Genomic DNA, 24,453 nt, shown 5'->3' with positions numbered 1-24,453 from the left:
ATTTTTGCAGTAGTTCAAACAAAACAGTGTAGATGTCACTTCATTATTTTTGTAAACGAACGATTGGCAGTTTGACATTTTGAACAGCCCACGCTTTGTTTTGACATTTGATTTCCCTTTCTGTCATCGAAGCGTTACCGTGCGAGCGAGACAGTCATACGAAACACCTTGTGAGCGAAAGAGACAACAGCGCGACGGCGCTGTAGCTTCCCGCCGTCCCCCGTACGTCAGTTGCGCTCGGTTCGGTTTGCTGTGCGTAGTTTTGTCGAATTATTTTTATTTTTCGACCAAAACATTCGTTAAATGAGTGTTTTTTGATATTGGACAGACATTATTAGTGTGTACGAGTGAAGAAAGCTTTGTGCGCATGGATTAAGTTACGATGTTACCTCCTACGGCCGGTATAGCACAAGAACAACGCGACCGGCCCGATATGGCAGCATTTCAACAGCGTCGCGACGTAAGGGAACTGACCCGGGAGATCATCAGGGACGCCCGGGTTGCCAACAGACAACAATCAACATCCCCTGGAGGTAAGCAAGCCGGTCCAAAACGACGCCACGTTTCCGCCATGGCATGTCAAATTGACATGATACGTCAAGGTGACATTTAAATAAAAACAAGGCCTTTTCCCACCTAAAATTCCAATAGAAATAGAATATTTTCCCATTACGAACCCTTTAAAATCATTTGCAAAGGAATTTAGGCCTGTTACGTCACCGAGGAACGCGATCTCGTAAAAGTAAAATGGCGCCAATGCGACTGAAAGAAATGCTTGATTACACCCTGGGCACAGTTTCTGCTCTGTAACCCTTGATTTCTATTATTTTTCATGGTCTGCCGTTATAGTTATCAGGAATTAAATATAACTAGTATTAATCAAGTTAATGTAGATCGCTCAGAACTTAACGTAGAGCCTCGAAATTTGGCACGTGTGTGAGCTATTTTTAGAAAGTAATTTAGCTGCCTATTGCCTAAACGTTGATGACTAGCCAAAGTTTCCTGGTTTTCTGCAAGACATAAATTGGTAACTGCTATAGAAATCATGTTGTTTGTTGTTGTTATTGATATCCTTTTGACTTTTGTAAAATGTCTTGATGACAGAATATTGACAGAAGCGGTCATGGCATACAAGATGGCGGACGCGCGGGCCGGATCGATCACGCGCTCCGCCAGGCGGCGCTATAGTCGTTTTGTTTGTTTGGCTCAGTTTTTAAAAGTTTGAATCAAGTTTTTCAAATCAAAATATTACATAAAACCCCCCATTCTTGATTTCAAATAAATCAAAGATATTAGAGAACAATATTGAAGCTTAAATTCTATTAGTTTTACATTAAACATTATTGTAAAGTTTATGCACTTGGTCCTAATACTTGCTCGCTCAAGTTCTTTATCGCTGTAACGAATTAAGTAGTTTATCTTTTGTACAAAGTCCATTTGCTCTTTAAGTCTCACTTTTTTCAAGTTTCAGTCACTTTTTGTTTTTAACACTCATTTGTTTTAATTATGTTTATGGCTAGATTTCAGGTATTCGTTCACAACTCACTCAACTCCGTTAGATAAGTAGATAGACGTATTTGGTAAAATAAAACCACATCACAGCATAGACAGAAACTGATGCCAACGGTTGCCATATAGTTACTTTCCAGCTCCCTAAATCTGATCATTTACTTCTATGCAAGGTAATTTTAATTGGTAAAGATTAATGATAATAATTAATAATTTTTTTGAAATACAGTGTAAACTAGATAACGACACTCAAGGGACTGAGCATTTTTCGAAGTTATACATAGAGTGATCGTTAAATGGAGTGACATGGTAAAGCACATAAAAAACAAGGTACACTAATAAAGACAAGAAATTTCGACGTTATAAGGTGTTTTTCATTAAATGGAGCGTCATTATAAAGAGTAATTATTAATCATTAAATACAGTGTAAACTGTATTTTTAACTAAATGGAATAAACATCATAGTAAAATCAATCATATCAAATTACTAGCTTTCCGCCCGCGGCTTCGCCCGCGTGGAATTTTGTCTGTCACAGAAAAACTTTATCGCGCGCGTCCCTGTTTCAAAAACCGGGATAAAAACTATCCTATGTCCTTTCCCGGAACTCAAACTATCTCTATGCAAATTTCATCAAAATCGGTTCAGTGGTTTTGGCGTGAAAGAGAGACAGACAGACAGAGTTACTTTCGCATTTATAATATTAGTATAGATTATGGCATTTTAAATGTTTTGAGACTTACTGATTTATTAATCTCATTCATCATCATCATCATCATTATTTCAGCCATATATTCTATCTCATTATTAATTAATTTCATCCCCATTGTATTCACTATTCTCACCTATCAACAACATCCCAGATGGTATCAGCATTGGATGTCATTATGCAACGGGCAGCAGCTCTATTTAAACGTAGACTTGCGTTTGCGGAAGTGTCGCGCCTTGCGTTCTAATCTCATTGTATTGGAGACTAGCATTCAACCACCGGACTGACAGCTTTTGATGCTACAGTAATTTATTTATTTTATTAATTTTGTTACAATACACAAACAAAGTAAGTTACTAGAATTGATATAACATACAATATAATTTCTAGTAATTTGACTAAGCTATACTTATGCATCAATAGAATTTAAAAATGTTTTTCGATTTTAGTGTCCGCAAAGTACACATGTGACACACACCACACCAAAATATGGTGACTTTCAAGTAATGTGCACATGTTTTGGTATCATTTATTATTTTGTGTAAGTTGTGGTTGTGTGTTTCTGTTAAAATGGAAATTATTTATTTTTCTTCCAATGATGAAAAATAAGTATCTAAATGAAAATGGCGCCAAGTTTGGTACAAACAAAATTTTTCGGCGTCGAACACTTATCAAGTTCTTTGATAGTGGAAATTATTATATTAACTTAGCTGTAATCCTACTAATATTTATAAATGCTAAAGTTTATTTGGAAGTCTGGATGTTTACTCTTTCATGCAAAAACTACTGAACGGATTTTGATGAAACTTTATAGTATTGTTTATAGCCCAGAATAATATTTATAGGCTATAATTTGTGACAATAAAACTCAGTAAAACTCATTTATTTCTGTAAGTACTTAAGTAGGCATTAAAAAAGCACTTTTACACATCCCAATCTGTGACAAACTAAATTTCACACGGGTGAAGTCGCGGGCAAAAGCTCAATCAATAAATTATGATAGGTGTGAATAATTAAGATTAATAAGCTTTAATTTATTTTTGATAGAGTACATCCCTCTACCTACAGGGTGAGTTTATCGCAATTTGCAATCACCACCGTTATGTATGTTATCGGAAGCGCACACATTCGCACTAACGATATGCAAATCTCATTTCATCACAGCACAAGTGGTGGCGTCGGTCAAACGTGCGCGTATTACAAAACGTAAGGCATTGTTCAGACCAGTGTATTGTCGGCCGCTGACTGTAAGGCCGCTTGTACACGCAAGAAAAGTCACCGGGCCTATAACAAGAATTCTTGTCGTTTCTACTATCTACACATGAACTGTGTACATTGCTCCGGCGCTGACCAAGAAATAAATAAATTATTGTCTGCAATGTCTGCGCTAGATACGACACGCGGGGGACGCGCAATGTTTTCTTACAAATTTTCGTAGCTAGGTCCGAAGAAATTCTTGTCTTTTCTGCGGCAGACACGGTGAAATTTCTTAGCGTGTAACAACAAGAAGCCATTGCTTGGCCAAACATTGACTGATTGATTAATCAAAACACTTTTTCGCTCCGCTCCTCCTTGGTGGAAACCTGACCTTATGCCAACTTGTCGTCAACACCGAACGGACTATACGCTACGCTATTTCGTTTGGTGTGAACGATGCCTAATGCTCATTATCGCAGTATTGTTTTCACGACCGTGGCTTATTTGCTTACGGCGAAACTTGATGTGCGGCGTAAGCGTGGACTTTGACACATTTCCGCTGAAACTTGAATAAATTAATATTCAATGCTATTTGAAATGGGAATTTTATAGGAGTTTTATTATAGTACTAGTTTTTACCCCGGCTTCGCTAGGCCCAGCGTGAATTTCGGCCTATGTCATCAAAGAAAGAATACCTTCATCGCACGCGTATCTCCCTTTCATAAACCAAATAAAAATGGGTTTGTCCCTGGGTCTGCAAATTCGATTCAGTACTTTTAAGTGAAAAGACAGACAGAACTACCGATATTAGTATAGATTTAAGTCAATATGATTTATTTATTCATTAGCTACGGCTCTTTAAGCTGAGAATTTCTTGTTTAATGCCGCAATCTATTAGAAGATTATTCATTTATTAATTATCTACTCTTGACATTGATTGTTATTATTAGTATTGCTTTGTTATCTATTATTACATCGTGATTCATGTATGTACTACATACTCAAACTCGCGTAATTTAAGATGAATATTAAAGATAGTAAGTGCTTACTCAAATACATCGACGGTTGTTGAGAAGCGTTGTTCCAGATTGAAAATAACATTGGCAGCTAAAGAGCGCTGCGGTTCGGCCAGGTGCAGGCTACAGAGCGTAGTGTACAATAAATGTACTACATATAGCCGATTGGTTGATGAATTGGTTTCTTACGTTCACGTTCTATCGCAGTTAGAACACTTGTTTCACGCTTAACGACCAGTGAATAGCGAAAGGACTTCTAATCTGAACATCTAGATAAGTGACAAACTTGCGTAAATGACAACAAGTTCGAAAAGTAAAAAAGTTCTCCTAGATAGGTAATTAGCTATCAAATTCATAACAGAAGGAACAATTAATACTGGCAATATTCTTGGTTCCAATAAATTCGTCTGATTCCTGCAATCTATGTCAGTCTCATCTGTACGCAGTAAAACTACATTGTAAATCTGCAAATTCATGCAATCTATGTCAGTCTCATCCGTACGCAGTAAAACTGCATTGTAAATCTGCAAATTAGTTTAACAAATTAATTTTCTCATAGGTAGTTGTAGGTTATGTTCGAGCCATTGGCTCCGTACTTGCCGGTTTCCTAAGATCTATTTCCCCACTAGTCTAGTTGCAGTTAGTGCAGGGAGTCCTTGCAGCGATGCGTCTGGGTCGTCGACCCCGATCGATCGCAGCCACCCTACGGAACGCTTGCATCTGTTGGGTGACTGCCGAATCCTAATTCTGAAAGAAAAAGGTCGCAATTCCGCAATGGTTTACAATCTGTGATATTCTGTGAGGAATAAATAATAACCCTCCTTCTGGCGCAGTCGGGTAAAAGTAGGTAAATATACACACTTTATGTAAATAAGATGCATACATTTATTATAGAAAACACGCAGAAGAGTGCGAGAATCGAACCCGCGACCTTTCGCATAGTGTACTCCAAGTCCCCAATACAGGAACCGCTAGGCCAACAAAGGACCGATATTTTTTTAAAGAAAAGTGTGTTACTGCCACACGTCATACACATCCTATTTTAAAAATTAGATTAGACTATCCAAATCGGCTCTGTCTTTGCAGAAGAATGATAAAATAAAAAGAATGTCGAGTAGGTATTATATTAATCGTTCATTACTTTGAATTTATTTCGGCAATTTTTTAAAAAAGTTACTTCAAATTAAAACTGTGGCTGTGACTTCCACATAATACCAGCGCGTTGTGTTCTTCTAAGTGGTGGTTCAAAAACTAATAAACGATTTTTAAAACTCGAGAAAGTTTGTTTAGTTTTCAGCGTTGAAATTCTAATGCATTCGCTAAGTCGCTGCCCTAGCGCACGTATACAGCGCGTGACACGCGTGACCTGATTCCGCCACTCTGTGTTGACTCGTGAAGCGTTGTCAGGTCCAGCGGTAATTACGTTAAGACGACCGTTTACCGTCCATTGCTAAGGCGCCTATGACTTGAATATCATGGTTGCTACGGTAGAATCATTCCCTGAACGTCGCTTCCCTAATGTAGCTTCTCACATCTAGCCTGCATTCCCATTACATCGCTCTTCGCCTTACTGTAAGTCGCACGACGTCGCGCCTACTTATGGTACAGTCATGGATGTGATACGCGTGACCTGATTCTGCCGCTCTGTGTTGACTGTCAGGTCCAGCGGTAATTACGTTAAGACGACCATTTGCAGCTCTCGCTAAAGCGCCTATGACTCATTTAATCTCATGGTTGCCATGGTAAGTCCCATAAACTGGAACTGGTCTGGTTCCTGAGTTACTTAACCAAAAGCAAGTGTCCGATACTAAGAAAATTAGGACAATATCAGGCTCAAATTCTAAAACAGTCAAAAGTTTATTCGTGGTTGATTGAACTTCAGAGGAATCTCAAACGTGAATCTATTATTGATTTTTAATAGGTTCATACCTACCTGACATACACATCTAACCCGCTTTCGCTACAATACTTGTTTACAAGTATACGTTGAGTTTGCCTTTAATAATCCGCACCTAATCTAATAATATAATTTTTATTCCAAAATCAGCTTAGAAACCGGGGTAGTGAAGAACTTTACATAGTTGAAAGTAGATTAGCTTCAGCCCGTGCACCAACCATAGCCACTAGTCACTATCTATTAGATAGGGATTAGTGGCGATCGCATTCACGTAATAGACCCACAGCCGACATTTGTTTGATCAGCGGCTGGCTATCGTCAACGGACGACACGCTTGTTAAAACTGAATGGATTACTTACTATATTTCATAACTTTATGATAAAAATCTGCGGTAAAGATTAAAATATTTTCAGTGGAAAATGAACAGTTGACCTGGTGAAGGATACAGGGAGCCTTGGTAGAGGAGGCCTTTTTCCAGCAATATTATGGTCGTCTTTGGGTAAAATAACTTTTAAAAAAAATAAAACCGACTTCAAATGCGTGAACACAAAAAAAAACTAAAAATTCAAAATATTGCGTATAAAAAAGTTCATCCCCAATTTTCCACCCTTGGGGGTGAAATATTTTCTTCAAATTCGCATGAAACCACCCTTTTGATAATACCTATTCAACAAAAAAATAATCGTTCAAATTGATTTATAATCGGCGGAGATATTGCGTATAAAAAAGTTCATCCCCAATTTTCCACCCTTTGGGGTTGTTTTTTCTATTATTAAATTTAAATGGGACCACCCTTGAGGTATTACCTATACGCCGAAAAAAGATTTGTTCAAATCGGTTCGTAATTGGCGGAGTTATCGCGTAACAAACATAGAAAAAAAAAAAAAAACATACGGGTCGAATTGAGAACCTCCTCCTTTTTTGAAGTCGGTTGAAAAGAAAGCTTAGATCGTTTCATTCACGAAGACGCGCCCCACCATTCTTACGCTAATGTTTAAGTGTTATCGGTACACGCTAAATTATCCATGAGAGCACACGCACACTACAATAATGACGCTCGGGTCACGGTAATAATATCATACAGTATTGTAACTTCATATAAACGGACGAAACGCGAGCTTTCTTTCGAAATTCAAATCTCGGTATGCGCTCGACATGCAAAAGTCGGGGGTGTCGCGATTGTGCCACAGTAATAAACGGACGATGTGTTGTTTTTTAAACAGTAAGTGTTTTTTTATAAAAACAATTACAAGTACCTATTCATACAGGGTGTTAGGTAAATAGGTTTATAAGCCAACACTAGCCAATGTTAACATTTATGCATGTAAATGGTATGCTGAATTAGTCAGTGATATCATTTTATTTATTTTTAATTTTCATACAAAATAAAATTTATAAAATCTGATTTGTATGAAAATTAAAACCATACCATTTATATGCACATGTTAATAAGGGCTAGTGTCCGCTTATAAACCCATTTACCTAACACCCTGTATAATAATCAAGCATATTGTACGCCTCAGTCGAGGCGCATACATTTTACGGTCGCAAATTTATAAGATTTTTTACGAAATCTTTACACAAATATGTTTTTTTAATTAAATGTACTAATGACAAGACAACATGCATTTTTATCCTATTTCATTCACATAGTATTTGGTTTGTCAAAATAAAATAAAAAATTACAATCACAAAATACATTCACAAAACTAGATAGAAATTCTAAGTAGGCAGATGTAATGAAAATGCAGATGGGCAGCCCTATCGCATATTGTCATACGGTGACGTACCGCGCGGCTGTTGACATTTATTTCAAAAATATGGCCGAGTTGGAATACTGTATAGATAGTATTACCGTGCTCGGGTTGCTCGGATCAAACTCCCCGCACCCCGCGCTTCCCTTGACCAAACATTGGTGGGGCGCGTCATCGTGGATGAAACGATCTACTATAATACAACTGTAACGTCTTATCAGTCTTATGTAGTTACTAGCGGCCGCCCGCGACTTTGTACTTGTGGATCCCGTTTTACCCCCTTAGGGGTGGAGTTTCGTAAAATCCTTTCTTAGCGGATGCCTACGTCATAATAACATCTACCTGCTGCATGCAAAATTTCAGCCCGATCCGTCCAGTGGTTTGGGCTGTGCGTTGATAGATCACTATGTCAGTCAGTCACCTTTGAGTTATTAATATGTAGGTAGGTGCTTTAAATATATTTTCTCTAGCTGTAGGCTGTAGACTGAACATAAAAGGTCCTTAACCAGAACATATTTCCTTGCAGCCCGCGACCGTTTCCCGTCGACGTCATCAACGGACGACAATGAGAGCGGCACGGACGGCGAGGCTGACCGGTCGCGGCGCGTCAGCATGGTGCACGGTCACCTGGGCCCGCCGCCCGGCATGATTGCGGTGCGCAAACGGCGCGGAAACCTGCCCAAGCCTTCCGTCAAGATCCTCAAGCGGTGGCTCTACGACCACCGGTACAACGCGTACCCGAGCGACGCGGAGAAACTCACGCTCAGTCAAGAAGCCAATTTGACGGTTTTGCAAGTGAGTAAATTAAAAAATTACCTTTACAACCCGGTCAGGTTAAGTGCGCACCTGGCAGCCATAACGTCACAACGACGCTTTGGTACGAACGAATTACCCGGGGAGGTGAGGGAGAGTCACATCAGAGTAAATACAAATGAGTAAGTCATCTTCATAGAAACGCAAGGGCGCGGTTTGTATGTGAACGCGCCAATACGTATACGGCGCGCACGCACGCACACACTGACAAAATTTATCGGGTATTAGCGGGGAGCCAGTTCGTGGTTGCGCCGAATTTTGTTAATTTGTGCGCAGTTAACTTGACTGAGTTGTACAGTCACCTGTTTCCCGCTTTGTAACGGAGGGAAGTCGATATTTTACATATTTCGAACTCTTCTTCTGATTAAATTCGTTGCTGGTCCAATGACAGTAACTTTCCCCCGGAACATACTTGGCCTTCACTGGTTGGGTTTTTATTGGCAGTCAAGCTGTAGATCCTGGCTACACAGGAGTCGCAGCAGGGGAACGAGAGTTGGAAATAGTCCCGTTGCTTCATAAACTCCAAGACTGAGTTGCACCACCTTTGACCGTTTTAACGATGACCTGTGTTTTTTGTATGGAGTTTGACATATTTTTGACGTTTGTCAAAGATAAAATAAGATGGTGCATCTCAGCCTAAGAGTAGGCGCACACCGTTGATTTTTCGACGGCCGATAGTTTAGTCGGGCAGTTGATCAGTATGGGCATGTATGGGAGTGCGCACACTACGCCGACTCGATTTGGCCGATTCTTCATACAATTTAAAATCGGGCACAACTATCGGCCAACTAAAAATCAACGGTGTGCGCCTATTCTAAGATGTCAACTTACAAATATCACCAACTTATCCTCAACCTTCTCCTGCAGGTATGCAACTGGTTCATCAACGCGCGACGGCGCATCCTGCCAGAGATGATCCGGCGTGAAGGGCACGACCCGCTGCACTACACGATCTCGCGGCGCGGCCGCAAGCAGCCGTCGGGCGCCACGGCCGCCGCCTCGCCGTCTGAGGTCGTCGCGGTCACGTGGGACGGGGTCGAGGTCGAGGTGAGCCACGTGACCCGCTTGTAAAGCCTGGTCTGTGAGCACTTAGAATCCCGTCCAATGACCCCAAGCTACCCATCCTTATCGCTCGCGCGTAATTATATTGCTGTCGCGACTGTGCGACGCGCGCCCGCAGTGAGTGTGCGAGCGCGACAGCAACATAATTACGTGCGAGCGACAAGGATGGATAGCTTGGGGTCATTGGACGGGATTCTACGTGCTCACGGACCAGGCTGTAGATGTCTGCCGGAGATGACCCGGCGCGAGGCACGACCCGCTGCACTACACCATCTCGCGGCGCGGCCGCAAGCAGCCGTCGGGCGCCACGGCCGCCGCCTCGCCGTCCGAGGTCGTCGCGGTCACGTGGGACGGGGTCGAGGTCGAGGTGAGCCGCGTGACCCGCTTGTAAAGCCTGGTCCGTGAGCACGTAGAATTTAGTCCAATGACCCCAAGCTACCCATCCTTATCGCTCGCGCGTAATTATATTGCTGTCGCGACTGTGCGACGCGCGCCCGCAGTGAGTGTGCGAGCGCGACAGCAACATAATTACGTGCGAGCGACAAGGATGGATAGCTTGGGGTCATTGGACGGGATTCTACGTGCTCGTGGACCAGGCTGTAGATGTATGCCGGAGATGATCCGACGTGAAGGGCACGACCCGCTGCACTAGGTCCGAGGTCGTCGCGGTCACGTGGGACGGGGTCGAGGTCGAGGTGAGGCTTGGTTTCCACCGAGGCGGAGCAGAGCGGAGAAGTGTTTTGAAAAACCATCTGAATTTTTATGATACTGGATGTCATTTTTTGTGTGTCAGTGTCAGGATTATTTCTCTGTTTTGTACAATAAATCAATCTCTGAACCAGTCACCACGTTTCTGGAGCACTTAGTTTATTTCTCATAAGCATCCACGATTTCAATCACTTAAAATTGGAAAATATCTTAGAGTTTAATTTTTCAGCGTGCCAATAAGTGCTAACCAACTGTCAAATAGTTGCAAAAAGATCTGTCAAATAGCGACGGCATCACGCGCCTCTTTTTATCAGACTGTTGCTGCTAGTGACATCTCGCTCGCTCTTTGTTGTCACTTCAGCCATTTTCAGCTCTTTGTTGTCACATCATCATTTCAGCCACAGGATGTCTAGGTCTACTGCTGAACACAGGCTTCCCCCAATATTTTCCATGTTGCGGCCTGCGTCCAGCGCTTTCCTGCTACCTTTATGATGCCGTCTGTGGGTGCTTTATTCCGCTAGGTATATTAACTATATGGTATAGGCCATAAACAACGGCTAACTAATAAACAATCATCCGCAGAACGACGCCGACCGCAGCGCGGAACACGAATACACCGACGGATTACTAGTGTACCGCAGCGACGGCGACGACGCGGCCGACGGCGAGGAAGGCTACTCGTCCAGCGCTGTCTCGGAGGAGGAGGTCAAGTACGACCCCTCGGTGTGGCAGTCCGTCATCCGCTACGGGCCGGAGGACCGCGAGTTGCACCCGGCTGCGAGAGGGTAAGTTGGGCTGTTACCACAGAATAATAATAAGTACCTACTACGTACAGAAGTTTTACTTCGCGAAGGTATTTAAAAAATGTATGCTCAATGTCATTAACTATATGGTGTAATGTAGCCTGTCTCAAGAGTCAAGCACCATTTTGTTGACAAACGTCAGTGATCGGCACTGCGCCGAAGCTATAGGGCTGACTTCGGTAAAATGATGTGACGTGAGGTGCCAAACTGCGGAAAATGGCGGAGGAAATACATGATTTAGCATGAATTATCATAAATAATATTAACTACTTATTTACCTCTCAGTGTCTTGACACAACCTAAAAAAGTACATTCTGTGTTTTTATTATTATTTAGGCAGTTAAATACTGCACAGTATTTAGTACACCATTTTCTTTATTTTCTTCCATCATACACATGAATACGCGTGCACGAGTCAATGTTCGCTCGTATGTGAGGCCAGAGGGGTTGTGTCATGAAAAATATTGTAAAACACTGCCCTAGTTAAACACTACGCGTTGTTTTAAAGTGACATTTCCAAACTAAGGTCATTTTATGGTATGGTATGGTAGAGGCACGAGAGGGTGTTACAATAATAATGCGTTGTTTATATTGAGTAGTGTTGCCGCATAATTGATAAAATGTATCGATTAATCGATAGTTCAAATGAGACACATAAGAAAATCGATACTATCGAGGATATTGGTTACATACAACTTGGTCGAGTTAACTGCGTACTTGGCGGCCGTGTCGTCACATCGACTCTGGTACAGACGATACGAACACGGGAAGGTTTGTGGATAAGTGGGGGGGAAAGTAGTATTCCAGCGAAGTGCTCAGTTAACTCAATCGGGTTGTAATGAAATGATCGACAGCATCGATACTATGATATAATTATAGATAGTGAAGCGCGGGGGGCGGGGCGTTTGATCCGAGCGTCAGTCGGGAGGTTCTTGTAGTGTGCGTACTCATGGATATTAGCATGTACCGATAACACTCAAACATAGCGGAAGCATGCATACATTAACGATTAGAACGAATGGTGGGACGCGTCTTCGTGTATGATGACACTATATCTAAAAATCTGTTCTTCTGGGTCAAAATCGATTAATTGATAATCAATTACACGGCAACACTAGTCCCAATCGATATCTGCTGAAAACACTTACTGCCCGCAGCAGGACCGCGGGCGCGGTGACGGTGCGCACATCAGAGGAGGGCGAAGCGGGCGAGGGTGGCGGCTGGCACCCGCAGCTGGCGCACCTGCCGCAGCTGCCGCACCCGCTGCGCCGCCGCATACAGGTCAGCTGGCACACACACTGCCGCAGGACTAGGGCGCGGGGCCGGTGGCACGGCGGAGGAGGGCGAGGGTGGCGGCTGGCACCCGCAGCTGGCGCACCTGCCGCAGCTGCCGCACCCGCTGCGCCGCCGCATACAGGTCAGCTGGCACACACACTGCCGCAGCAGGACTAGGGCGCGGGGCCGGTGGCACGGCGGAGGCGGGCGAGGGTGGCGGCTGGCACCCGCAGCTGGCGCACCTGCCGCAGCTGCCGCACCCGCTGCGCCGCCGCATACAGGTCAGCTGGCACACACACTGCCGCAGCAGGACTAGGGCGCGGGGCCGGTGGCACGGCGGAGGAGGGCGAGGGTGGCGGCTGGCACCCGCAGCTGGCGCACCTGCCGCAGCTGCCGCACCCGCTGCGCCGCCGCATACAGGTCAGCTGGCACACACACTGCCGCAGGACTAGGGCGCGGGGCCGGTGGCACGGCGGAGGAGGGCGAGGGTGGCGGCTGGCACCCGCAGCTGGCGCACCTGCCGCAGCTGCCGCACCCGCTGCGCCGCCGCATACAGGTCAGCTGGCACACACACTGCCGCAGCAGGACTAGGGCGCGGGGCCGGTGGCACGGCGGAGGAGGGCGAGGGTGGCGGCTGGCACCCGCAGCTGGCGCACCTGCCGCAGCTGCCGCACCCGCTGCGCCGCCGCATACAGGTCAGCTGGCACACACGCTCCCGCAGCAGGACTAGGGCGCGGGGCCGGTGGCACGGCGGAGGAGGGCGAGGGTGGCGGCTGGCACCCGCAGCTGGCGCACCTGCCGCAGCTGCCGCACCCGCTGCGCCGCCGCATACAGGTCAGCTGGCACACACGCTCCCGCAGCAGGACTAGGGCGCGGGGCCGGTGGCACGGCGGAGGAGGGCGAGGCGGGCGAGGGCGGCGGCTGGCACATATAGTCCGAACTCCGAGCACGTAGAATTTCATCCAATGACCCCAAGCTACCCATCCTTATCGCTCGCGTGTAATTATATTGATGTCGCGGTTGTGCGACGGGCGGCCGCAGAAAGTGTGGAAGCGCGACAGCAACATAATTACGCGCGAGCGATAAGGATAGCTTGGGGTCATCGGACGAAATTCTACGTGCTCAGCGACCGGACTTTAGAGTTTTTTTCAGGGAGGCTGTTTAGTATCATAGCGATTGTGGAAAGGATGGAAAATTAATACAATTGATCATCAATCGTTTACCTAAATTCGAAATTTTGACCATTCCATGAAGACCGAAAAGTGACCGGTCGCATAAAACAGTTTCATGGATTTGCGTTTTATTATCGAAAAACATTCGCATTTTCTTTAACAAATAATAAATCAAATTCATGTTTAAATGCAGTTTATGACATAATTTTTGTCACTCTTAATATTTTTACTGAATAACCTGTAAAAGTTAATTCTACAATTTCTGAAAAATCACCTAAAAGTAACCTTTTCATTAGTGTAACCTAAAAGTAACCAATGCAGTTCAAAAGTAACCTTCTGGCAACACTGCTTATTATTCTTGAAATCTCATATAAGTTGTTTGTAATTACCGTAGAATGCTAACCGCTAGAGCATTTAGAGCCATTAATAAAATTTACTTAATGTTTGTAGGTGGTTCCGAGCGGCACGGGCGAGGGCGAGCGTGACAAGTTCAAGTGCTTATACCTGCTCGTGGAGACCGCCGTGGCCGTGCGCCAGCGAGAGAAGGAACAGGACGAGGTGCGGGTGTAGTCGCAGGTCAGTGTCCGCCGCCTGCACTCTACCGCGAGCGCACAGGGTCCGACGTCGCCTGCACCTGCTGTGAGACCGTGGCCGTGCGCCAGCGAGAGAAGGAACAGGACGAGGTGCGGGTGTAGTCGCAGGTCAGTGTCCGCCGCCTGCACTCTACCGCGAGCGCACAGGGTCCGACGTCGCCTGCACCTGCTGTGAGACCGTGGCCGTGCGCCAGCGAGAGAAGGAACAGGACGAGGTGCGGGTGTAGTCGCAGGTCAGTGTCCGCCGCCTGCACTCTACCGCGAGCGCACAGGGTCCGACGTCGCCTGCACCTGCTGTGAGACCGTGGCCGTGCGCCAGCGAGAGAAGGAACAGGACGAGGTGCGGGTGTAGTCGCAGGTCAGTGTTCGCCGCCTGCACTCTACCGCGAGCGCACAGGGTCCGACGTCGCCTGCACCTGCTGTGAGACCGCCGTGGCCGTGCGCCAGCGAGAGAAGGAACAGGACGAGGTGCGGGTGTAGTCGCAGGTCAGTGTTAGGGGTTGCAAGTCCCGGTACTAAGGAGTGTTATTGAATTACCGGTACCAGGTCTAAGCCAGTACCGGGAAAACCGGGAAATTCGGGAATTTCGGTCCCCACGTGAATGGTTATTAAAACAAATTACCTAATTTATATAAAAAGCAACAATCGTTTAATCAACCTATTTTAGTTAAAATAATATGTTTTCTCACTTTCTATCAATGTCAAATACTGGCAGCGACAAGAGTTAGGGACAAAACATAAATTAACTAAATTAGGTTTATAAAAAAACACGCTATTATAAGAAATAAAAAGTAGTACCCAAGTACAATCAGATAAAACAATCAGTCTTAAAAGGATAGTAATGAATTAGGAACATTATTAATATTTTTTCATTTGTTGATAGTGTGTACGTAAAAAGAGGATGGCATCTAGTCAAAAAATTGTCATTCAAAAATAAATTATTGAAGTCCCGAAAGTACCGAAAGTCCCGGGAATTGCATCGTCAGTACCGGAACTAGATAAAGGATTAGATTATCGGGAATTCCCGGGAAAAATGAGTACCGGGATTTCCCGGGAGCAAACCCTAGTCAGTGTCCGCCGCCTGCACTCTACCGCGAGCGCACAGGGTCCGACGTCGCCTGCACCTGCTGTGAGACCGCCGTGGCCGTGCGCCAGCGAGAGAAGCAACAGGACGAGGTGCGGGTGTAGTCGCAGGTCAGTGTCCGCCGCCTGCACTCTACCGCGAGCGCACAGGGTCCGACGTCGCCTGCACCTGCTGTGAGACCGCCGTGGCCGTGCGCCAGCGAGAGAAGGAACAGGACGAGGTGCGGGTGTAGTCGCAGGTCAGTGTCCGCCGCCTGCACTCTACCGCGAGCGCACAGGGTCCGACGTCGCCTGCACCTGCTGTGAGACCGCCGTGGCCGTGCGCCAGCGAGAGAAGGAACAGGACGAGGTGCGGGTGTAGTCGCAGGTCAGTGTCCGCCGCCTGCACTCTACCGCGAGCGCACAGGGTCCGACGTCGCCTGCACCTGCTGTGAGACCGTGGCCGTGCGCCAGCGAGAGAAGGAACAGGACGAGGTGCGGGTGTAGTCGCAGGTCAGTGTCCGCCGCCTGCACTCTACCGCGAGCGCACAGGGTCCGACGTCGCCTGCACCTGCTGTGAGACCGTGGCCGTGCGCCAGCGAGAGAAGGAACAGGACGAGGTGCGGGTGTAGTCGCAGGTCAGTGTCCGCCGCCTGCACTCTACCGCGAGCGCACAGGGTCCGACGTCGCCTGCACCTGCTGTGAGACCGTGGCCGTGCGCCAGCGAGAGAAGGAACAGGACGAGGTGCGGGTGTAGTCGCAGGTCAGTGTCCGCCGCCTGCACTCTACCGCGAGCGCACAGGGTCCGACGTCGCCTGCACCTGCTGTGAGACCGCCGTGGCCGTGCGCCAGCGAGAGAAGGAACAGGACGAGGTGCGGGTGTAGTCGCAGGTCAGTGTTAGGGGTTGCAAGTCCCGGTACTAAGGAGTGTTATTGAATTACCGGTACCAGGTCTAAGCCAGTACCGGGAAAACCGGGAAATTCGGGAATTTCGGTCCCCACGTGAATGGTTATTAAAACAAATTACCTAATTTATATAAAAAGCAACAATCGTTTAATCAACCTATTTTAGTTAAAATAATATGTTTTCTCACTTTCTATCAATGTCAAATACTGGCAGCGACAAGAGTTAGGGACAAAACATAAATTAACTAAATTAGGTTTATAAAAAAACACGCTATTATAAGAAATAAAAAGTAGTACCCAAGTACAATCAGATAAAACAATCAGTCTTAAAAGGATAGTAATGAATTAGGAACATTATTAATATTTTTTCATTTGTTGATAGTGTGTACGTAAAAAGAGGATGGCATCTAGTCAAAAAATTGTCATTCAAAAATAAATTATTGAAGTCCCGAAAGTACCGAAAGTCCCGGGAATTGCATCGTCAGTACCGGAACTAGATAAAGGATTAGATTATCGGGAATTCCCGGGAAAAATGAGTACCGGGATTTCCCGGGAGCAAACCCTAGTCAGTGTCCGCCGCCTGCACTCTACCGCGAGCGCACAGGGTCCGACGTCGCCTGCACCTGCTGTGAGACCGCCGTGGCCGTGCGCCAGCGAGAGAAGCAACAGGACGAGGTGCGGGTGTAGTCGCAGGTCAGTGTCCGCCGCCTGCACTCTACCGCGAGCGCACAGGGTCCGACGTCGCCTGCACCTGCTGTCAGACCGCCGTGGCCGTGCGCCAGCGAGAGAAGGAACAGGACGAGGTGCGGGTGTAGTCGCAGGTCAGTGTCCGCCGCCTGCACTCTACCGCGAGCGCACAGGGTCCGACGTCGCCTGCACCTGCTGTGAGACCTCCGTGGCCGTGCGCCAGCGAGAGAAGGAACAGGACGAGGTGCGGGTGTAGTCGCAGGTCAGTGTCCGCCGCCTGCACTCTACCGCGAGCGCACAGGGTCCGACGTCGCCTGCACCTGCTGTGAGACCGTGGCCGTGCGCCAGCGAGAGAAGCAACAGGACGAGGTGCGGGTGTAGTCGCAGGTCAGTGTCCGCCGCCTGCACTCTACCGCGAGCGCACAGGGTCCGACGTCGCCTGCACCTGCTGTGAGACCGCCGTGGCCGTGCGCCAGCGAGAGAAGGAACAGGACGAGGTGCGGGTGTAGTCGCAGGTCAGTGTCCGCCGCCTGCACTCTACCGCGAGCGCACAGGGTCCGACGTCGCCTGCACCTGCTGTGAGACCGTGGCCGTGCGCCAGCGAGAGAAGGAACAGGACGAGGTGCGGGTGTAGTCGCAGGTCAGTGTCCGCCGCCTGCACTCTACCGCGAGCGCACAGGGTCCGACGTCGCCTGCACCTGCTGTGAGACCGTGGCCGTGCGCCAGCGCCCTGCACTCTATGATCTATCACGAGTGAACAAGGTTCGACATTGTACGACTCGGTCTTCCTCTAAACTCAAACGTGACATGCCTGTATTCTATTACAAGGACAAGGTTCAACTTTGCGTAGCTCGGTCTTCCTTTAAACACAAGCGTGACATGGTTACCTGCCGACCAGACGGCTTATGATTCAATGTTGAATGAAATTCAATGGTTCAATATTGAATGGCAGACTGCTCAACAACTGGACTACAAAACACGTTTCTCTTTCATGCGTGACAGCGTGACGACAAAGGTTCTTCTAACATGTATTACGTACACGTGCACGTCTATGATACGAGTGCGTAGCCAATGTGTTATCAAATCAAAAATATTTCTTCAATATTGACCAGTATTTTGGCACTTAAGTCTGTGAAGTCAGAAACAGTATAGGATGACAACGATGTTCTATTGTTTTCAAACCAAACCGAATGTGCCAGCTCATCCAAAATCTAAACAATCGACTTCCTATTATAGTCATCATGACTCTAAATCGATGATGAACCGTTTGTTTTTCCTTTACAGAAACACCGTCAGGCCCAGGCATTGGCTACACCTGGAGACGATTTGCTGCCAAGCAGAAAGTATGTATGCGCTCTATAGCAGTATAGAACTGAACTCCAATGTAGACCCACATCACTCGTGTCCAGGAGTTCAGTCCCTAGCTGTAACACCTTCTTATGATTCATCTGTAATGCTGTTGCTGTAAAGCCTGGTCCGTGAGCACGTAGAATTTTGTCCAATGACCCCAAGCTACCCATCCTTATTGCTCGCGTGTAATTATATTGCTGTCGCGACTGTACGACGGGCGCCCGCAGTGAGTGTGCGAGTGCGACAGCAACATAATTACGCGCGCGCGATAAGGATGGGTAGCTTGGGGTCATTGGACAAAATTCTACATGCTCACTGACCAGGCTTTAGCGACATTGATCCCCAGTATATAATTAATCGTAATGCTATATCACATAGTTATATCGAAGGTTTAAAGGAAACTATTATTTTATCAAAGTTTTACAAGTGGTGGGAGTATCCCCACTGTTTTATGTTCGTTATTATTAAGAAATAGGCTTTCTGGATTAGGTTTGATGTTTTAACGATAAAACTTATTTAGTTAATTAAAATATTGTCCTAAGATTCTTCGCTGAATAAAGCTGTGTCAAGCGTTTATAAATTGAGTTTTTTAAAACCTAAAAACACTTGTATAAAGCATTTAATGTAGAGTTTTAATTTAAAAACGATTATGTTGATTTTAATCGGAGTTGCTTTTTAATTAAACTAAAATTAGATTTATTGATTGTTCATAGCTTCCCTAGTTCATATTTCTTTTAGGACATCGTAGTTCTAGTCTTTTGCTTTGCACCTTAAACGGAGTAGGACACACGACTGCAAATATTTTTAAGCCATTTCTCCATTTAATGTCGACTGATATACTCAACTTTTTCTACATGTACTGATAATGCCCATTAACTCAAGTCCAGCAGGAATAGAATCGGTCGACTATAGAAATAATTAGATTGGGATTTTTATGAATTGAGTTACCAACATTCACAGTTGCATGAATCAGGATTAAAGTATAAAACCATGAAGATAGGTTATCAGTAATAAAATAAGGCAGAAATCCTAAGCTAACTAAGCAAATTCTCCTTTTCACTAAACTTAACTCTTAAGACGAGGAAATAAGATTCAAAATATGGTGGCAATATTTGATCAGAGACGGTCGACCAGTAATATTTCCTAAAGACGTGCAACTGTTCCTATGTCCTAAAGATTGTGTTTCATGCCAATCGACTTTAAAGATTGCAATAATTAGAAAATTATATAGTAAGTTCTGACTATCGGGACACGTAATCGCAAATATCGGACCTAGCTAATATACTTATATTTACAAATATCTTGTATTTATTATTATATCCTTCCTAAATATCCTAGTTGTAACTTGAAGGTATCAAGATAAAGAATATACATTTAAGCGCGGGAATATATTGTTTTTAGTTCAGTGTGTTAAAGTTATTACCTAACACGGTGTTGTTATCGTAATATAATTATTTTTAATTAACTCCATAACAATATTATTACTTTTAAGGTTTGTATTGTAACGGATATATCGGCGTCCCTGCGTTATTTATTGTTCTGTTTGCGAGTCACTTGGAATTAGTTTACGAACAGATTGATATAAATGATGAAAATAATATTTGGCAGAAAATATGGCCAGAAAAATGGTAAAAATGTGTGGTCAAACGTCACTTTTGAAGTTTAGCAAACGTGTCCTCGCCGAAAACATGCTAAAGTTTCGGCGATCGCCATTTTGCTAACAATTTCTAACAAGCGCTATTTTCTGCCAAACGCAGCCAATATGAAGATACATACTTGTTAGCTTGGAAGGTACCAAACAAAGGTAAAATAATAAATAGGTTGAGTTTTATCATATTTGTAGATAAGCTGGCAATGGAAGATCTGCCCTAAACAAATTTACACCACAAAATGGGTTTTAAAAGAGGAGATACTTAAAATATCTAGTAGTTACAATGTAGTATAGTGCATAGCAGTTACGAGTAGAGATGGGTTTCCACCCGGGTAAAAACCCACATGAGGGTAAAAACCCAATAAAAACCCGTTTCATTCCACCCGTGGGTGTTTACACCGGGTGAAAACAAATAATTTTATAATTATTTCAATTGGTATCTTTTCTTTATTTTTATTGAATTTTTCTCATTTAAGTTTATTGATTAATAAGTAATAAGTCAAATTTAACACTAATATGCATTTATATCGTGGCCAAATCGTAAAATTGATCACGTTATGATGATGTGACCAATTATTTTATAAAATGGTGTTATTTCAAGAATCGTTGAACCGATTTAGAAGAAATTTAGTAGGAACACAATAATTTGTGATCATGGCAAGGACATGGAGGGGGGGGGGGGGGGATGCCAAACTCTCTCTTTGATGACAGTACGGTATAAAGTTACAAATAACAACACCAACTACAAAGTACTTCTGCTTAAAAACTTGAAATCGAACCGCCCTTCCGCCACTGTAACGCATTGTAACGTTTTTCAAGACCTCCTCTCCCCCCGATTGCATTACGTAACACTAGAACGCCCCCTTAGCAACAAATACCACTTCTCACTTTTAAAAAAACGCTATTTTTGTTTTCACCCACCAGAATGGGTGATAATGGGTAAAAACCGGGTTTTTACCCAAATCACCCAGTTTTAACCCAATCGGGTGAAATGGGTTTTTACCCACTACCCATCTCTAGTTACGAGTCGTGACTCTCAGACAAAACAATATTCATTTATATTAATCACACACCTTGACTATAATCTCTCATAGCACGTAGCGGTTGTGTATCAAGTGTTAAATGTTTACTGCTACATAGTACTAATATTTAACATAAATAAGTGACTGGTTTACCTATAGCTGTGTTAACAAACTGTCTCGTTAAAAAATATATATATATTTGTATTTAACACAAAATCTATCGTATTAGTCGCCTGTAAATAATAATTTTACATAGAACTGTAGCATAATTATATACCTAGGCATATACCGTAGCGTTTAGGTTCGTAATAAATCGGGTTTGGTGAACAGTTTTGGTCTAATTTTATAAATTTTCTACACACCTAAATCTTGCTAATAAAAAGCTTTAATCGAACATTTGCATAAATATACAATTTAAATATTACAGTATCTATTTATTCTTGTATCAAATACACAAAGTTTATGTATTTAATCATATTTATAACATAATATTAACTACAAAACCTATATGATTATTGACCTTACTACTTATAGTTATTGTATGTATATGATGTATCTTTTTAATTGATCGATCACTAGATCGAATTTGTCTTTTAGGAGCTTGTTTAATGCGGATAATAATTTCTTTTAACGTGTAATGTAATTTGTTTTCTACGATTAGTTTTTGTTCATATACTTCTGTACTCGATCAATCGTATCTTTTGATTGATAAAGAATTTGGGCAAGTAGGCGTGACCTTTTTTATCAAGCCTCGTGTACACTAGGGGGCTATTGTTTGGGGACCCAAGCGTGATATACTCAACGCTTGATCTAATGGCGCAAGTACACTGCGGAAAATTGACGAAAAGGAAGTGCGAGCCCGCACATCGAAGTGTGGGCGACGCAAAGGTCGAGGAAGGAGAAAGTAACCGAGATTGTGTTCTCATTACGTCTCGGTCAATTTCCCGCATAGTGTACTTGCGCCATAACGTGTTTTTGCATCATTGCCTATTTCGGAAACATGCCGTGCAACTTTTTGTGAAACATCTTTGTCCCCATTGCATCCAATGCATTAACAAAACTGAATATAAAATAAGGCAAAATTTCTGACAACACCCCGGTTTTGTTCAGGTTCTTTTGAACATTTTATTTACTTACACTAAGTTATTTTTTGTTCAAAGATTTTTATGTTTTTCTACAAGAGTTCATGTAAATTGGTTAGTTGACACCATATATCAATTGAGATACTTTTTAAAATTTTTGAAATTATTGATCACTGGTGTCAACAACTACTAGTTAATACCAGTTGTGTGGGCAGTGGCATGCTCAATAGACATTTTTATTATTATAATTTTAACTTGAAAACCTTTTTCTTATCGGCAGTACAGTTTGAGTTATAATTTTTTCAATTACAAGTTTTTATCCGGCTTTTAATAAAATTGTGGGGTAAATCCAAAAGAAGCCAGTGACGTCAATAATGTCTTTTGTGCATGCCTCTCTTTATAAAAATGGGCGCTTGTATATCGAAATAGGGTTTCTGGTAGGCACTGATTGTGGTCGGTCCAATTTCGGTGGTGTAATCGTATAAAATATCGGTACCGATTCCGGAAACACATTTCCTTATTGAGCACCCTAAGCTAACCACACGACGTCGTAAAGGCATGTACAGACGAGAAACTAACGTTCAACGGTAGGTATCCCAAACGACTCGAGGAATGTTTTGTGTTATTTCGCATACGTTTAGTTAGTGGACTATCCGCCACGAGTCTGCGTCGAATTTTTTATAGTACTCGTCCTAGTGTGGCCCTAGCCTTAGTATTTTTGGTTTATACCTAAAGGAGCGGGGTTGCCTTCTTTTACCTGAGTACATTGTGTATCTTAGTATCTAGCGGTCCTTTGTCTTGTGTACATAGTCTTGTGTAAGAACGTAACTTGTTAGTGATTAATAAAATTGATTTCACTAGATTGCGAGTTTTTATTTATTTTTGCCCCTTATTTTACCCTGACTTTCAATTTCTTCAAATAGCTTCATGTTTCTTTTTATTAATCACTTACGACGAAAGTATCGCCGCTGTGGAGGTACCAAATCAGGTTGTAAGAATTAAATAGAGAAAATAATGTTGCTTACAATTTTATTTACTAACTTATTAACTATAACTTATAGCTAACTTAGCGACGTATAAAGCGGTTTCATATAATTACATCTTATTTTTTTAGAGAAAAAGAATAGAGCGGACCGATAACTATGCAGAAAAGAAAACAACAGTCTGCAAAGTTTACTTTGTGCCTCACATTCACATTCGAATTTCTTTTAGATTCGTCTTAAGATTCAATAATCTTCAATAAGTAAAAAAAAATAAAGTAAATTATACCTACACAATGTAGGTTAGGTACTTCTAGTTCATGCAAATTATCAAATGCAGACTACTATCGTATATCGAATAGATCGTTTCATCCACGAGACACGCCCCACCATTCTTCCATTTGGGTGTTATCGGTACACGCTAAATCATCCATGAGTGCACACGCACACTCCGATAATGACGCTCGGATTGCTCGGATCAAACCAAAAATTGGTGAGGCGCGTCTTCGTGGATGAAACCATCTATAATTTTAATCTGCCTCAACGATATCCAGCCTGTTGATGACACTCGCCCGCCGCTTGGTGGCGCTGCCTTCGAGGGCAGACTTCCTTTTCGCAGCATCGTCCACAGAGTCCCCAGTCTCCTGTATCACGATGTCCTGGCTCGGAAGCTCCATGAGAAGCTGGTCGAAACTGCTGCAGTTCTTTTGGAGTTCCTGCTTCTCATCTGAAGATAATAAATTTGCTATGACGGTGAGATACTCTGCGGTAGCCACCGAACTACTTAGTTCCTCTGGAGGGTTTTCGCGAATGAAAAATCCGCCAGATGGCAATACGTAGACGCGAGGTCCAAATGCTGCATGATTGGTTATTTTTGACATGACATTGACAGATATGTCAAAATCCACCAATCACGCAGCAGTCAGACCCCACGTCCACGTCCCGCCATCTAGCGGATCTTTCATTCGCGAAAACCCTCATTAATAGAAGCAGACTAACCTAATTCTAAAATAATATTCAACTAAACTAGAAAGTTTGATATCGGGTATGGAAATTTTCTTCCGTGATTCTGTTCATTTTTTACTAAAATATCTGTAGGTAGGTATGTGAAAGTTATTGATTCTAAAATAGCAGTCTTGATAGGTATTAGGACAATTAGGAAATACCATGGTGCGGATATTATAAAGTAAAAAAACTAACATTAAA

At 43.8% G+C, this 24,453-nt stretch overlaps 1 protein-coding gene and 1 long non-coding RNA gene across 2 annotated transcripts; both read left to right on the top strand.

Annotated features, from left to right (window-relative positions):
• Positions 1-213: 213 nt before the first annotated feature.
• Positions 214-14,782, top strand: LOC135080138 (iroquois-class homeodomain protein IRX-1-like). Its single transcript, XM_063974825.1, has 7 exons — positions 214-533; positions 8,608-8,876; positions 9,762-9,941; positions 11,247-11,449; positions 12,628-12,680; positions 12,920-13,023; positions 14,365-14,782. The coding sequence occupies exons 1-7, from the start codon at positions 383-385 to the stop codon at positions 14,482-14,484; spliced, it is 1,080 nt and encodes a 359-aa protein (XP_063830895.1). The 5' UTR covers positions 214-382; the 3' UTR covers positions 14,485-14,782.
• A 2,911-nt stretch (positions 14,783-17,693) lies between these two features.
• LOC135080139 (uncharacterized) lies at positions 17,694-19,812 on the top strand. Its single transcript, XR_010258951.1, has 2 exons — positions 17,694-17,802; positions 18,447-19,812. It is a non-coding gene; the product is annotated as an uncharacterized LOC135080139 (long non-coding RNA).
• The last annotated feature ends 4,641 nt before the right edge of the window (positions 19,813-24,453 follow it).

This window comes from Ostrinia nubilalis, chromosome 17, assembly GCF_963855985.1.
Source record: "Ostrinia nubilalis chromosome 17, ilOstNubi1.1, whole genome shotgun sequence".
Classification (NCBI taxonomy): Eukaryota; Metazoa; Arthropoda; class Insecta; order Lepidoptera; family Crambidae; genus Ostrinia; species Ostrinia nubilalis.
Note: the sequence above shows the minus strand (reverse complement) of the source record. Positions and strands in the feature narration are given on the sequence as shown.